The sequence below is a fragment of the Onychostoma macrolepis genome, chromosome 08 (genome assembly GCF_012432095.1).
Source record: "Onychostoma macrolepis isolate SWU-2019 chromosome 08, ASM1243209v1, whole genome shotgun sequence".
Taxonomy (NCBI): Eukaryota; Metazoa; Chordata; class Actinopteri; order Cypriniformes; family Cyprinidae; genus Onychostoma; species Onychostoma macrolepis.
The window spans coordinates 10,185,413-10,203,836 of NC_081162.1; the positions used below are offsets into that span (position 1 = coordinate 10,185,413).

The 18,424-nt window shown below is 35.8% G+C and overlaps 1 protein-coding gene across 21 annotated transcripts in view; it reads right to left on the reverse strand.

The window, feature by feature from the left end:
* Positions 1–18,424, reverse strand: part of rimbp2b (RIMS binding protein 2b) — a 224,815-nt gene that overhangs the window by 137,793 nt on the left and 68,598 nt on the right. For all 21 annotated transcript variants that reach the window (XR_009272449.1, XR_009272450.1, XM_058784429.1 and 18 more), the window contains exon 4: positions 1,138–1,221. Coding sequence is in view for 19 of the 21 variants with exons in the window: in XM_058784429.1 (XP_058640412.1) it covers positions 1,138–1,221 (84 nt within the window). In the remaining 2 variants the exon portion in view is untranslated. The remainder of the gene's footprint in view (positions 1–1,137; positions 1,222–18,424) is intronic.

Below are 18,424 nucleotides of genomic sequence, written 5' to 3' on the forward strand. Positions count from 1 at the left end.
AAATAAATCAATCAATCAAATGTAAACCGTAAGCTGTTATGTAAACTATAAAAAGCTTCCATTTTTTGATGAAAACAAAACAAGTAATGATAAAACAAAATATTAGTGACAAGAAAGAATCTTGCTGAACCAAGAGGCAACTTAAAGAACTGCAAATAAATAAATCTATTTGGTCTGGTTATTATATTTATATATTATATTAAATATTCACCTTTTAAAAAAATTCTAAGACAAAATTTTGTGAAAATAAATAAATAAATAATATACATCAATCTATATGGTCTGGTTCGACTTTTATTTATTATATTTATATATTACATTAAATATTTACCATTTAAATATTTTAGCAACGCAAATTGGTATTAGGTAAATAAATAAATAAATAAATAAATCTATTTGTCTTGTTATTTTTTTTATTATATTATAAATATATATCATATATTTTAAATTATATTACATATTTACCATTTAAATAATTTTGTAACACTTCAGTGTTTAATTAAATAAATAAATGAATTTCAGTAATTAAATAAATACATAAAAATACATAAATCTATTTGGTCTGGTTAGTCTTATTTATTATAAAATAAATAAGGCCTTGCTATTCTTTTATTTATTATATTTAAATATTACGTTAAATATAACAAATTTTTTGTACCACATTTTGGTGTTAAGAAAGTAATTAAGTACATAAATGAATAAATCTATTTAGTCTGGTTATTATTATTATTATTTTATTTATTATATTTATATATTATATTAAATATTTATATTTAAATATATTTGTACCACGCTTTGATGTAAAAAATAAATAAATAAATAAATAAATAAAATAAAAGCATAAAGCATGTAGTCTAGCTCTCATATAATTACTTATAACTGTTTCTTAATTTTACCTTTCATACATAAATGTGCTCGTGTGGCCACAGTATACCAAATGCAAGGTTTTACTGTAATCATTAATGTGGGTACCTGTAGGCCCCTAAAATCATTTAAGCCTATTAGTCTTGTATGAATCACGACTACAAAAGCGCAGTATGGTGGAAGACTAACCACTAAATATCTCTCAAAAAGTCTTGATATGACACCCAGCATGTGAGACCCTCTCATAAGATGTGAACTTGTAAAGGCTCTCACCAGAGTTTGACATGACTGGCTCTTTTTCTTCACCTCCTCCTCAAGGACTTCACACTCCTTTCTCTTCCTGCTGATCTCAGTCTCCTGAGGGAGAAAATAAAATAAATACTGTTACATGGATAGATGGATTCAATTTGCTGTTAGAGTAGATGTGGCCTAATGCAACTGCCTCTCTTCAGGGAACACAATCTGTGTATGTATTCAATGCATGTGTACATGAGCTCGTGCCCGTGTAGGAAATAGTAGCACATTCTCAGAGCCAGTGGGCACCCATATACATCATCTACCTATAAATAGCAATGTTCTCTATAGCACAATGTTGCAATGCCACCAGCGAAATGCATGTCTAAAAGTCACTATAAATACAAATCCACTAAAAGAAAAATAAATGCACACACAGTTCTAATGGACACACATTAGTCATGAAAAATGCACACATTCCAAGTAAAAATCAGGTTCATATGTGTATATAAAAGCTCCAAAACCATTATAAAAAATAAAATAAATATATGATAAATAATAATGTAATAATAATGAATAAATATTATTATACTGAATATTAAATATTCATGTAACGCAATTTGGTGCTACATACAGTACATACGATTTGGTCTGGTGATTATTCATTTATTATTTTATATTTAAATATAAGATTAAATATTTACAATTTCAAACAGAATTTGGTCTGATTTATAAACAATATCTGGTTATACTTTTAATAATATCCTTTCAAATTATTAAATGAATAACTACAATGAATAACCAAAATAAATAACTTTCTAATTATTTTCTTTCTAATAATTATTAAAAGTATAACCAGACCAAATCAAAATGATCTAAATGGTAAATATTTAAAGTAATATATAAATCAATATTTTTGTAACAATTCGGTGTTGAAACCATTTGGTCTGGTTATTCGTTTATTATATTTATATATTATACTATACAGTATATTTACCATTTAAAATACATTCAGTAACAATCTGGTGTAAATAAATAGCATCAGAAATGACACTACTTCACCTTTAAATAGTAGGTTTAAGTGTGGTGAGGATGAGATACAGTAAAACACAGCATTTCTCTCTCTCTTCACTGTAAGCGCAGCTGAAGAAGTGACCCATGTTTTGTTGTCATGTCAGTGGACTTGTTCAGACCTCAGCGTTACATATTTACATGACTGATGAGGATCCACTCGAGATGTCATTCCCTAATTAAACCCCACTGTGATGCACACACATACACAAACACACATTATGGGATCATAGTAAAGTACAAGTAAATTTCCAGCACTTTGTCCCATAACACACTGTATCTGCCAATGGCTAAATTACTTTATTGGTCTGTAGGGAAACAGGTGCGCTGTGGGCCAGGCCGTATGTGGGATTGTGTAGGTATATACGTGTGTGGGCTACAGATGGTCATCCCATCCTCATAATGGGTATATCAGTCTCAAGAGAGGCTGACATAAGCTGTGTGTGAGTGAGTGTCTGTGCGCACGCAGGTATTAGTGAATGGCAACATCCATCCTGCTGAGTGACACCTGGGATGGGGAGATAGAAGACCCAATTTTAATAATAAACGAACATCCATGAGGATGGATGGATGGATGGATGGATTAATGGATGGAAAAGCCTGTGTTAGAAAGATACTAGCTATTCAACCCACACGTAGATGAAAAAACATTTATAAACAATACACATATTAAAATGAACTTATCTGTATTCATTGCAAATCAGCTTACCATGAAAATGTCACAATTTTACTGCATTAATCTGTAAAGGCTATCAAAATAGCAGTCATGGCCTAATGGATAGGGAGTCGGACTTGTAACCCGAAGGTCGTGGGTTCGAGTCTCCGGTCCGGCAGGAATTGTCGGTGGGGGGAGTGAATATCCAGCACTCTCTCCACCCTCAATACGACTGAGGTGAGACCCTTGAGCAAGGCACCGAACCCCCAACTGCTCCCCGCGTGCCGCAGCATTGGCTGCCCACTGCTCTGGATGTGTGTTCACTGTGTGTGTGTGTGTGTTCACTGTGTGTGTGTGTGTTCACTGCTGTGTGTGTGCAGTTGGATGGGTTAAATGCAGAGCACAAATTCCGAGTATGGGTCACCATACTTGGCCACACGTCACGTAGGGGTGGGCGATATGAGCTAAAATTCATATCACGATATTTTCCACTGTCCAGACGATATCAATATTATATCGCGACATGAGAAAAAAAAAATTGGAATCGCATTTTAGTAGACCTTAGTTAAATTACAGGTAAAATATACTTTAACCTTACATAACTAGAAAAAAAACATGATTTCAAGATCTAAGGCAAAAATAGAATGGTCTGACTTTAGATGTGTGAAATTATGCTACATAAGACACCTGCGCAAAAGATAAACAGCAAATGGACTGAAAGAACATGCAAATTCACTCTCTGACAGCAGATGGCGCTTATAGCCTCAGTTTAGCGTTGCTTTGGTTACCGCTGTAAATAAAGCTGCTCTGCGCTTATGAACACGGAGGTAAGAGAAAGAGAAAATGCCTTCTAAAGTTTTCTGAAGAGAGTTCCCTTCAGATACTCTTTCATATTAACCCCCTGCCCCCAATTCATTATTTATATTTTTCTTCCTATAGTTCGAGGATTGTGAACAGTGATCTTGCGCTGCCTGCTACAGTATTTTCTCTCTCTGTGTCCATGTTCTGTATCTCTGTCCTGTGTTAACGGCCGTTTACAGACTTAGTAATATTACCACACAAATTGCATTTTGGGAAATTATTGTAATTCAGTTTGTGTGCAGTTCCAAAAAGCTGATCTTGTGTTTGGAGCAAAAACTATCCGGTTCTGATTTATGTCCTATCAAGCGGGGCATCTCCCTCTCTCTAATGACGCAGTAACGACCAGGGTTGCCAGGTTTTCGCAACAAAACCCACCCAATTACTACTCAAAACTAGCCCAATCGAGGGGCTTCCCCGATAAAAATCGCATTCTGGGGGGTAAAATACACGGGGATCGTCGGCGGGGATCCTCTGGTAAAATTTGCATTCCAGGGGATAAATATTACGTTATTTGGGTCGCTTCAACCCGCGGACATGAAAAACAACCCGCGGCACCCCAGTTGGCACTTGGCAACACTAGTAACGACCGCGGGGGAAAAAATCTTTGTCTGTCCATCCAATGAAATCCATGAATATGTAACAGTATCCACGGTATAGCAAAATCCATATCATGGCACAACATAATACCGGTAGTCACGTTAATAGCGGTATATCGCCCACCTCTAACGTCACGTCACTTGTAAATATTTGGCATAAAAATTGCCATGTATAAACTGTTAATTCTTTAAAAAAGCCTCATTATTTGATTGCTATTAATGTTCTCTAATTGCTTTTACAGACTGTAACTTTAATAAAATATTGGCAAGCAGTGTTTAGGAGCACCTGTTCATTTCTTGCCTATTATATCATAATGCAGAACAGCATTATGAATTATATTTTCTGAATCCTCATTCATTGCAGAAACTGCAAACAGACATTGTGGGCTGAAGACATCCATCTTTCCAAATATAATCGCTTCTGTTAGAAACAGACTAAAAATGATTCATGGGACGTGTGCATCATTATTTTCTGTTGGCCAGAGGTTCAGGTCATCTTACATTCAGATTACACATCTCTGCAGCCCTAGCAAAAAGCAATTTGCTGATGGCCTCCATAACTGGTCAAAAAAAAAAAATGCTGATTTTGTGCTCAAGAAACATTTCTTATTATTATCAGTGTTGAAAACAGTGTTTTTTTTTTTGTGCAACGCATGATATTTTTTTCAGGAGTCTTAAAAGTTAAAGTAGTAACAATACAGTTAAAAAAAATACAAAATAAAATAGTTTCTGTCACCTTTGATTAATTTAATGCATCCTTGTGGAATAAAATTCTAAACATATATATCTTACTCACCACCAAAATTCTCACAGCAGTGCATATAACATCAAATATGTTCTGATTGGCTATTATTGTGCCATGTGATGTGTATTATATTTTATATATATATATATGTTCTCCCACTTAGAAATCATGGAGGGGTCTGAAATTGTCATCGTAGGTGCATGTCCACTGTGAGAGACATAATCTAAAAAAAAAAATCCAGAAATCACAATGTATGATTTTTTAACTATTTATTTGTATGATACAGCTGCAAATAAGTATTTGAACACCTGAGAAAATCAATGTTAATATTTGGTACAGTAGCCTTTGTTTGCAATTACAGAGGTCAAACGTTTCCTGTAGTTTTTCACCAGGTTTGCACACACTGCAGGAGGGATTTTGGCCCACTCCTCCACACAGATCTTCTCTAGATCAGTCAGGTTTCTGGCCTGTCGCTGAGAAACACGGAGTTTGAGCTCCCTCAAAGATTCTCTATTGGGTTTAGGTCTGGAGACTGGCTAGGCCACGCCAGAACCTTGATATGCTTCTTACAGAGCCACTCCTTGGTTATCCTGGCTGTGTGCTTGGTCATTGTCATGTTGGAAGACCCAGCCTCGACCCATCTTCAATGCTCTAACTGAGGGAAGGAGGTTGTTCCCAAAATCTCGCAATACATGGCCCCGGTCATCCTCTCCTTAATACAGTGCAGTCGCCCTGTCCCATGTGCAGAAAAACACCCCAAAGCATGATGCTACCACCCCATGCTTCACAGTAGGGATGGTGTTCTTGGGATGGTACTCATCATTCTTCTTCCTCCAAACACGTTTAGTGGAATTATGACCAAAAGTTCTATTTTGGTCTCATCTGACCACATGACTTTCTCCCATGACTCCTCTGGATCATCCAAATGGTCATTGGCAAACTTAAGTCGGGCTGGACATGTGCTGGTTTAAGCAGGGGAACCTTCCGTGCCATGCATGATTTCAAACCATGGCGTCTTAGTGTATTACCAACAGTAACCTTGGAAGCGGTGGTCCCAGCTCTTTTCAGGTCATTGACCAGCTCCTCCCGTGTAGTTCTGGGCTGATTTCTCACCTTTCTTAGGATCATTGAGACCCCACGAGGTGAGATCTTGCATGGAGCCCCAGTCCGAGGAGATTGACAGTCATGTTTAGCTTCTTCCATTTTCTAATGATTGCTCCAACAGTGGACCTTTTTCACCAAGCTGCTTGGCAATTTCCCGTAGCCCTTTCCAGCCTTGTGGAGGTGTACAATTTTGTCTCTAGTGTCTTTGGACAGCTCTTTGGTCTTGGCCATGTTAGTAGTTGGATTCTTACTGATTTTATGGGGTGGACGGGTATCTTTATGAAGCTAATGACCTCAAACAGGTGCATCTAATTTAGGATAATAAATGGAGTGGAGGTGGACATTTTAAAGGCAGACTAACAGGTCTTTGAGGGTCAGAATTCTAGCTGATAGACAGGTGTTCAAATACTTATTTGCAGCTGTATCATACAAATAAATAGTTAAAAATCATACATTGTGATTTCTGGATTTTTTTTTAGATTATGTCTCTCACAGTGGACATGCACCTACGATGACAATTTCAGACCCCTCCATGATTTCTAAGTGGGAGAACTTGCAAAATAGCAGGGTGTTCAAATACTTATTTTCCTCACTGTATATATATATATATAAATATTAATATAATATTATAATATACATATATATTTATATTGAATATATGCGTGTGTGTGTGTGTGTGTGTCTATATATATATATATATATATATATATATATATATATATCCAATGTGTATATATATATTTATATTTATATATTTATTAGGAGTGTAACATACAATTTATTAATTTTTTTTAAGTTGAGTGTTGATCATCTATTTAAAAACAAATAGTAATTAAATTTAAGTTTGGGTTAAGTTGTTAGGCCTAATTAGCCGTGTTTCCACTGTTGGGCCAAAAGCGGGCATGCTAGTGCGTTCCAGGGCAAGTCGCGTTTCCACTGTCACTTCCGGGGCTTGATCGTGCCTCGTCGGTGCTTCCTCGGGGCCAACGGCTGGGGTTTTCTGGCCCGACGAAAACCTTGGGCCAAAGCGGGCCAACTGGGGCTAGAGGAGTGGTTATGAACAAAGGCGGAGTTTTTTTCTATAACATTCTCTATAACAATCGTGTATTTATTTAGTAACATATTTTATCTGTCATAAGTCTCGTCTCGAGACTTTAGCTCCGTGTGTGTCATAAAAATATATAATGGTTTTTGTTCGGGAGCTCCCTCTGCTACTCAGGTTGTATTTTTGATAGAAAAATATAGAAATTATCATTCTTACTTAACGTGATGTATACTGTGACTACAAATAAACAGAAACAGACTCTACTGAATAAGTAGGGTAGGCCTATTTGTAAAATAGTGGTTCACATTGCTTTATTTCTGTGTGACTAATTTTCAATCCTGATAAATTAATTAATTATGATCAATGTATCACTTAATAGGCTATTGTAAAACATAGATGCTTTTGGATTTAAATCTAACAAAACATGCAAACAAACAGCCGCTTTTATCATGTTCGTTTTGTTATCGCGTTAGTTCCAGTGACTTATTTCTGATTAGTTTTCTGATAACTTCTCTTTGTTAATGAAATGATGGGGTTGCGTGACGTTGTTCCAGAGAGGCGTGTAAAGGGCGGGTTTTAGTGAAGCACAGCAGAGCTTCTGGCCCAACGGTGGAAACGCATTGTGATTTTGGGCTCGGTGCTACAGGTCTGAGGCTATAAGCCCCGCCCGGCCCATTTAAAACACTGGCTCGCACTGGCCCGACAGTGGAAAAGCGGCTAGTGTAACCTTATAATGTAAAAGGGCTTATAGTTTTAAGCATAAGCTGAGGTAGATTTTTATCACTAAGAAAATTAACTATAATTGAATGTATTTAAAGAAAGAGCAACTTGTTCAGTAAACCACTGTTTATAAAAAATAAAAAGTTTAGTTTTTCCCCCTGCTGTACCGAAATCATACCGAACCATGACGTTAAAGCCGAGGTACGTACCAAACCGTCATTTGTGTATCATTACACCCCTAATATATGGAGGACGAGAAATGACTTAAGTATAAATAAATACATACATAAATGCCGAAATAAATAAATAAATGTACAAATACATAAATAAACGAAGATATAAATAATTAAATGCTGAAATAAATAAATAAATAAAGATATGCATAAATGAATTCATAAATTGTCAAAAGTGTCATTTGTTATACTACATTTATTTCTGTATTTCTGTGTCCATATGTTAATAAGGTAGGCAGTCTCAATGCAGGATTGGTCAATTAGGCAAACCAGTCAGAACAACAGTTTCTGTTAGGAACGACCACGAGATAGCAATTAGCCTAGTTAGCCTGCAAACTTTATTAACTGCGGTCAAGCCTGCTGCGTCTTGAAAATACACAAGCCGTTTCTCAATACCAAGTACACAAAGTTCGGACTTGCGTCCTTGGTAGTTCCGACTTCGGTGAATTCAGTTCCCCTGTTTCCCTCTCACAGCGCATGCGCAACTTCAGTACGAAAATCATGGCATCAAAATCTGAAACAGCAGAAAGTTTCCTGTAAGGGGTAGGTTTAGGTGTAGGGTTGGTGTTATGACGCCATTATGACAATGTCTTTACGACAGCGTCTTTACATCCATGGCCATTTACGTCTATATCCATATCAGCACTGAGCAGATAACTAAAAAAGCTCTGAACAGAAGGTAGTCGCTTGGTGCATGATCTACATCACTTGCACAAATCATTAGCAATGGTAGTATCCACAGTAGCACAGCCGTAACGATAACGATCCTGTTTAATCAATCCTGCATTGAGAGAGGTTAGTACCACCTACCTTATTAACATACGGACACAGAAATACAGAAATAAATAAATGTATAAATGCATAAATAAATGTAAAAATAAATAAACGTACAACACATAAATGTAGAAATACATAAATAAATGGTACAAAAATAGCACAATTAAAAATGACACTTTTGACAAAATCATTTTCATTCATTTATGCATATCTGCATTTATTTATTTCAGCATTTATTTATTTATGTATTTCTACATTTATTTATTTCAGCATTTAATTATTTATTTATTTATCTATTTCTATATTTATTTCTTCTTTTTTTGCAGTTACATAACATGACTTGGCACTGTGGGTCTGTGATATGCCAGAGAGTAATGGCTGTATCACTCTGCAGTTTGCCACTGCATGCTCTTGTTTAGCGGAGCACAGAGTTACGTAATATAGATTGGCAGCATAGATCTGGGGCGTGCCGGTGTTTAATGGCTGTTGTAGAGCAGTGGGTAACTTGTCTCCGACATGGCGGTAAGTGTTAATATGAATATTTATCATTTCATCAGCAGCCATTTGTCTTAAAGCACAGAACCGATGTTCATTTAAAACCCTGCAGCCTCGCGTTCAGCCCGGCTCGGCCGACACGGTACATCGATACAGCACACACTGAGATTAAATGGACAGAGGGAGAAACCCATGCAGTACAGCGATCTATCAGGCCTAATCAGCCTTTTATATAATGCCCTTACTCTGATGTTTTATCCGTATCATCTTCTCATGCTGTGTAACACTGTTCAAAGCTGTGCAACCATCTGGAAACTAGCGTTAATTGGTACCCCAGGTACAATTCCATTTTTGACCCCTTATGAAAAAGCACATCAGACAACTAGAGCAGATCTACATGATGGAATTTCCACTGATGGACAAACAGTTGAAAGGTTGTTGCATACAGTTCTTGTCCAATCATATCCTCATAAATATGTAAATAAGAAGATTAACCCAGGTTTGCAAATATACTGCATGCAATCCTATAATGGAAATAACATCCTTTTTTAAAGAATATACTTAACTGCAAACTAAATGTAATGTTTTTGGACTATTAATTTCATGTGAAATATGGTTTCATTTCATATAATATTTTATATTAAAATATGTTTAAAGTGTACTGCCGAATACACTGACAGCATTTATAGCAAACTAAAATATGTCTTAATGTAATTTCTACTGAAATTTGTATGTGTTTAAATTTGTAATTACAAATGATTAATTATGAATCTGAAATATAGTACATTTAAATATATTAGCTTTAAATGTAATATTGAACAATGCACAGCAAATAATTATTACAATTTTATTACATGATTTAGAGTAAAACTTTTAATTCAACATTATTATAAAGTGCACTTTTTAACAGTATACTTGTGTGTTAAAAAATAATTTAAATATATATTTTTTAAAAATATTCTTTAAAGATTTGAAGTACACTACAAGTGCACATTCAATACAGTTAAGCATATTTTTTCTCTAGACTGACTACCCATAATTATGTACTAAACCTGGATAAGGTACAGTATAACAGTGTGAAAGATACAACAAAACAGTCCACGGTTAACAATGACTTTTGGTTAATCTCAAGTGTGAAAAGCTCTGAAAACAGACTGCTTCACTCACTTAAATGATTATAAAATATGAATCACAACAGTTCTGCCCAAATAACAGTGCAGCAACTGTTACTAGAAAATGCTAATATTATAGTGTTGCATTGATTTCCCCCCCAGTAATCAATCAAATCTAATTCTCGGGTGTCTCGATATTAGATATTAGTTGTTTAAACATCTTCATATTGTTGTAAATCGACAGGAGAGCCAGACAGGAGAGCCTTGATTTGACCATTTAGAGTGAAGTGAACTGACTCACAGCTAAAGGACAGGTCACTGACACTATATTGCCACCTCACACATGGCAATAGCAAGGTCGCCGGCTAAATTCCCAGGACACATCCAACTGCATTTAGTATTTATGAAGATATGGATGGAGAAAGAAAATGTATCACTTCAATCCAAATTTGCAAAGTTGTGCACCTTCATATTGAAACAAGGAAATTTAAAAGCAAAATTGTGTCTTATCCCACTGAAGACTTTTTCCTTGTGCTTTAAGCATAAAACTCAGTTAAATTTGGTTAGATTTGGTGTTTTAAAATGTTTAGACCTTTTTACGCTGCAAAAAAAAAAAAAAAAAAATTTTTTTTTTTTTTTTAGTCATTCCACAAATTAAATGCAAAGTTCTGTCATGAAACTCTAGATGGCGCAGGCCGACAGGTTCTAAAATGGTACAGCTGATTGGCTATTTTTGTAGTAGCAGCCAATGAGCTCGCTGCTCAACATTTAATTACACGGCTAGTGCTTACTGTAGCAGTTGCAGCGTGCTTCAGGAACCCTCCTCCTTCCCCAGCTCCACCTATATAGATCTGCTACGGGGTAATTTTATGTATGTTATATATGGGGGTTATCTCTTATATGTTATATGTGCAGCAGCAGTATCACAGCAGCATGTTGTGGATGTACTGGCAGCAAAGCAGATCTATTCCACATCAAAGACGTTAATATTGCCATGTATAATACAATGCTAAACTCTCCGAGAGTTGTCATGAAAGAACTAACCTTAAATGACAAATGAATCACTGAGACACTACACTCAATCCAGCTCATTTCCATACTCAATGAAATACAAACTACCCCCAAACCTACTTTTTCATGCACATATAAGTGAGATCACACATGCACTCATAAGCATGAGTCTGTTCAGCATGTCTGCCGGCTGTTGTCCAGATACACTCTAATCCTCCTCTCAGCTGCTACCGATCACAGATCATTGGAAAAGGCCGACTGAATTACATAACGTCAGTGCTTCACTCAACGCTAGACACAGTCTGACTCATTACAGGGAGGGCAAACATGTACCATACTGATGAAATAAAAGAATGCATGTCTTATGCATTCACAAAGACCATTTATAAGATCACACAAAAGAGCCAATAAGAAGGGTATGCTGTGCACAAAATTGTGCCCCAAAGAGAGCTAAATCTGACAACACTTCCCTTTGGGGACAATTGGAGACATCCTCAATTAGAAAATCAATTCATAAGGCAAATACAATTAAAAAAAAAATAAAACACAAAAGCTTCCTTTCTAGGGCAGAATGAGTATTAGTCATAAAAGAGGTTCTCAACCTTTTTCACCCCAAGGCCCCCCATTGTTCATTGTTCACTGCAAAGGATCAATTGGTGAGCAAGAGATGTAATGCTACATTGCTCTAAATGTGTTCTCATTATGAAACAAGCATCTACATCCTGGATGACCTGAGGATGAGTACATTTTTAGCAATTTTTCATTTTTGGGTTACTACTGGGTGATGGGTTACTAACTATTATTAACTATTTTTTAGAGATGCACCGATTGCAATTTTCTTGGCCGATTCCGATTTCCAATTTTCTGTAAGTGTGACCTGCCAATACCGATTTTGCCGATTTCGATTTTCTTTCTAAGAACTATAATTGACAGCATATACAAACAAATATCTATGAAAATTTCAATGCAAAAATTATTTACATAATAAAATAAATTATTAAACATTACAATTCTCCCAAAATGGACTAAGTTACAGCTTTTCTCTCACTTAAACAACTCTCAAAATAAAGTGCTCTGTGACTAGAAAGAGGAAGAAATAGTTAACTTAAAATGAGTTGCTGTATGTAACAAAACAGATTTCCCACTATGTTTATAAATGGTCATTTTTCCCCCTAACCTTATTAAATGTGTCATCTTTCACATCAAATTCTTACTTTGTTTCAATTAATTCAGTTAGCATAATAAGAAATTGTAGAGTTGTTACCATTCAAATGAAATTAGTATTAACAAACTCTAATCTTATAAAATTATTTATGCATTTGAAATTTTGCAGTGATAATGTTTGACATATTTTTTTAAACATAAATAAAATGTTGGAATAAAATGCAATGATACTTTTAAATATGACTAAACCACCAGTAGGTGGTGGCAAGTGTCTGTTTTAATGAGTGAGTCATTTATTCATTCATTCAACCGATTCATTCAAACGGCTGATTCATTCAGAAACGAGGCAAGTGACTGTCCTTATGAATGGGCCACTGAATCATTGACTCACTCGATTCGTTCATAAACGTGGATTCATTCAGTAACGAAACACCGCTGTGTTTCTCGGAGACACACAACAGTTCTGCTGTGGCTTTGATCGGAACTATTTTCGTCAGCGAAATTGAGCAAACACAGACAATATTTTGTCTAAAATGTAATCTTTGTTTATCTAATCTTAATTTTATTAAAACATTTAAAAAAAAAAACTTGTATAAAATCAGTGTCACATTGCAATCGTGTTGATATTGATATTTGGGGAAACATCATGGCCGTATAATGTTGCTTATCTAAATCATATTTTGTAAATATATTTTCTTTTCTTTTTTTACCGCAGTATGCATCTATAAATTTCTGTGAGTTATTTTGTGTGTGCTGTCTCTCTCACACACTCACTCAGGCTGTGCAAGCCTCATCTGGCACGACAGAAATACATTATCAGTCGCCGTTTACACTGAATGCCTGCGCCGCTGGCAATAAAAGGATCGGCTCGGAATCTGCTAGATGTGAGACTGATCGGCCAGTCACCGATCCGGGCCGGTCATGCGACAAATCGGCCGATTCTGATCACTGGCCGGTCAATTGGTGCATCTCTACTTTTTTCTTAAAAAACTTTTTAACAAATTGTACATGATAAAATATTTTAGAGCTAGGCATAACTAGAAAAATGTATATTCATTATAAAAATTATCATGGAGTTTAATGATTTTATTAATTTACATCAGTCACATCATTAACACATTCTTTCACACTGGTGTTTTCCCCTCAACATTTAAACAGGCTCGTATAACCCCACTACTTAAGAGACCCACTCTAAACCCAGCTCTTTTAGAGAACTACAGACCGGTATCCCTTCATTTTTCCACTCATTGAAAAAACACTTGAACTAGTAGTGTTTAACCAAGTCTCTGCCTTTCTCACACAGAAAAATCTCCTGGACAGCAATCAGTCTGGCTTCAGAAGTGGACATTTAACCTAGACTACCTTGTTCTCGGTTGTTGAAGCCCTAAGACTGGCAGGAGCGGCTTCCAAATCTTCATTACTTCTCTTACTAGATCTGTCCGCTGCTTTTGACACAGTTAACCACCAAATCCTCCTGTCAACCCTACTGGCAAAGGACATCTCAGGAACAGCACTCCTCTGGTTTAAGTCTTACCTCTCAGATAGGTACTTCAAGGTGTCTTGGAAGGGTGAGGTGTCCCAGTCACAACATCTAGCTACTAGAGTACCTCAGGGCTCAGTTCTTGGACCACTTCTCTTCTCTGTCTACATGGCATCACTAGGTTCTGTCATTCAGAAGCATGGCTTTTCATATCACTGCTATGCTGATGACACTCAACTCTACCTCTCATTCCTTCCTGATGATCCGATGATAGCTGCTCACATCTCAACATGTCTAACAGACATTTCTTGCTGTATGAAGGACCATCACCTTCAACTCAACCTTGCCAAGACAGAACTGCTTGTGATTTCAACAAACCCCTCACTTTATTACAATTTCGCCATCCAACTAAGCGAATCAATCATAACTTCTTCAAAGACAGCCAGAAACCTTGGAGTTGTGATTGTTGTGTATCAGCTGAATTTCTCAGACCACATTGCTAAAACGGCCCGGTTCTGCAGATTTGCTTTATACAACATCAGGAAGATCAGGCCCTTTCTTTTGAAACATGCTTCACAACTCCTTGTTCAAGCTCTTGTTTTGTAGCTGCTCGCATAAAATTCAAGGCATTGATGTTTGCCTACAAAACCACCACTGGTTCTGGACCCCTTTACTTAAATTCACTACTTCAGACTTATGTGCCCTCTAGAAGCTTGCGTTCTGCAAGTGAACGGTGCATTGTAGTGCCATCCCAAAGAGACACAAAATCACTTTCCCAGACTTTTACATCGACTGTTCCCTTCTGGTGGAACCTGCCTAAACTCAATCCGAGCAGCTGAGTCCATCTTCAAGAAAGGGCAAAACACACATCTTTTCCGTCTTCATTCGACCTTCTAACTTCGACTCTCTATTCTAACACTATTTTATCTAATTGTTTTCTTTTTTTATTAAAAAAACAAAAACAAAACACCACCACCACTTGACCCTCTAACACTTGCACTCTCTATTCTATTTCTATCCTAACTACTTGTTTTCTTTTTTATATATTATAAAAATGACCCTCTAACACTAGCATTCTCTATTCTTTTTGTATTTTTTGACTTGTTTTATTTATATTTAAAAAAATACCCTCTAACACTAGCATTCCCTATTCTTTTTTTCTATTATATCTACTTGATTTCTTTTTATTTATTTTATATATATATATAAAACCTTGCGTTAGGCTAACTGAGACTTGTCACAACACTTACATACTAAAAAAAAAAAAGTGAAGTGACATGTGGCCAAGTATGGTGGCCCATATTCGGAATTTGTGCTCTGCATTTAACCCATTCAAGTGCACACACACAGAAGTGAACACACACACACACACACACACACCGTGAATACACAACCGGAGCAGTGGGCAGCCATATTGCTGCAGCGCCCAGGGAGAAGTCGGGGGTTCAGTGCCTTGCTTAAGGGTCTCACCTTAGTCGTGGTATTGTGGGTCGAAGAGAGTGCTGTACATTCACTCCCCCCACCTACAACCTCTGCTGACCCTGAGACTCAAAACCACAACCCTTGGGTTACAAGTCCGGCTCTCTAACCATTAGGCCACGATTGCCCCTATTATTGCTTTTTTTTTTTTTTTTTTTAATTAACAGACAGAAATACAATAATACAAAGGGTTAAACCATATTAAAGTACAATAATCAAAACAAAACAATAATAATAATTCTAAAAAAATAAAATAAATAATAGAACAGTACAAGAAAAAATAATATATATAAACATTCTCAGTCTATCCTGAACCTCTTGACCTAGCTATTTGCCCCTCAATCCAATCTATCTCGTACAGTGTAAGTAAACCAATTATTCAGTAAAAAGGAATGTTTATTCAAATACAAATTTTCCCTTAAAAATAATCTCTTGTAAACTGGTTGGAAGATGATCCAAAACAGGCCCCCACAACTCTTCAAACATGGTACTGTCTCCCCTAACCACAGCAGTTAGTCTCTCCATAGGCAATATTCTAAAGATCTCTCGATACCAAAGGGAAAGTGAAGGGGGTCTAGAGTGAATCCACTCAATAAGGATGCATTTTCTAGCGAGTAACAGGAGTTTATCACAGAATAGAAACCGGTTAGCAGTTAAAGCAATGTCTTTTGCTAGCAAGCCAAGTAAGAGAAAACCAGGGTCCTTGGTAAATTTTATATTAAAAATATCCCCCATCTTCCGTACCACCCCATCCCAAAACTTTGTAATAACTGGACATTGCCAAAAACAATGCATAAAAGTTCCAATTTCACTCTGACATTTATTACATAATGGAGAGTGTTTGCTATTCATCTTATTTAGAATTCGTGGGGTAATGTAGAGTCTTAGCAATAATTTGTATTGCATTTCGACCAGTCTGTTGCAAGTAAATATACTTCTAATAGATTTAACTGTATCTACCTAGTCGTCATCGATATACTCAGTACTGAGATCTTTCTCCCAAGTACGCCAAATATGATCAATACCACTGTGATCCATTGAATAAAAAAAAAGGTACGCTTTTGAAATAAGGTGTCGTGTATCAGTCATTTTCAACAAAAAAACATCTATATCGCAGTATACAGGCATTTCTCCGGGAGGCTTGAGGTTACCAGAGTTAACAAAATGGCGAATCTGAAGGTATCCCCAAAAACTACCACTATCAAGCTCAAATTTATCCTTTAGTTGGTTAAAAGACATTAAAGTATTATCTAAATATAAATCACCAGCTACTCTTATACCCTTTCCATGCCATCCATGGAATAAGGATTTTTGAACACCAGGGAGAAAATCTCTATTGCCAGTCAAAGGTGTCAAACCTGACAAAAAGCTCCTTCTCCCTGCGCATTATTATTGCTTTTTTGTTGATTTTGATTGCTTCTATTGTCTTCATTTGTCAGTTGCCTTGGATAAAAGTGTCAGCTAAATGACTAAATGTAAATGTGTTAATAATTAGCTTTATATTAAAACAACAGAAGCTATAGCATGTCCTCATTTAGATCAGCTGTTCTTTATAAAGAAATTATGTCACACATACACACACAGCAAAGACAGAAACTGCAATTAATTAGATTTTTCTTCATTAGAGCCAGTATGTTATTTAAAAAAAGCCTTTTTAATATCCGTTTTCTGGTTAAAAAATATAATACCAGCCCTGTATCTTGGGGAAAAAGGCCTTTTTTCAAAAATGCCTAATATTATCTAATTTGACGATGATGAGTTAAACAATATAAATAAAATCTTTCCAGCTTTAATGCACTTATCAAAATAACAAAAACAGTCAAATGTCACCTTTTTAAAACGCTTTAATGACAAAAACAAGCACTCAGAATTTATAATTGAACTTACAATCTGCAAAGGTGTGAAAAAGCATACTTTCGGTGCTCATTAGTATCCAATGTTCACATCACATCTTGCATACTAAGATTTGTACACTTGGTAAATTTTTTTTTTTTTTCAATTTTGGCACAAAAATGAAACTTTGGGAGTTGGTTGAAACAATAAAAATGTAATGGTAACACTTTACAATAAGGTGTCATTTGTTAACATTAGTTAATGTGTTAACTAACATGAACGAACTATGATCAACACATTTATTACAGTATTTATTAATCTTTGTTAATGTTAGTTAATAAAAATACAGTTGTTCATTGTTTATTCATGTTAGTTCACAGTGCATTAACTAATGTTAAACACAACTTGTGATTTTAATAATGCATTAGTAAATGCTGAAATTAACATGAACTAAGATTAATAAATGCTGTAGAAGTATTGTTCATTCTTAGTTCATGTTAACTAATGTAGTTAACTAATGTTAAGTAATGAACCTTATTGTAAAGTGTTACCAATGTAATTTAATAGTGCAGTTGAATGAGCTATTTTGCATTTATATTCTATTTCTACAAATAAATAAGCACTGGAGTTATTAAATATTCTCTAAAGCTCACTTGAATTTGTTACTTTGTCACTTTAGAAGCCAATTTAGGACGTACCTCACTCCCCGCTGCTGACAGACTCGGCAATGAGGCAGCATGCTAGCAGTCTTTGGTTTCAGACACAAACTCTCTGATCTCAAGTCCTGATTCTAAACGAAGACAGGTGCTTCTCCCAGGGATCTAAAAAGCACTTGATCTCATCTGAACAGGCCTAACATATCCACACACACACACTTAACGATCTCTGTCTAACATCCACTTGATCTTTTTCATCGAAAAGCCAAACTAAATGTTTGTTTTTAGT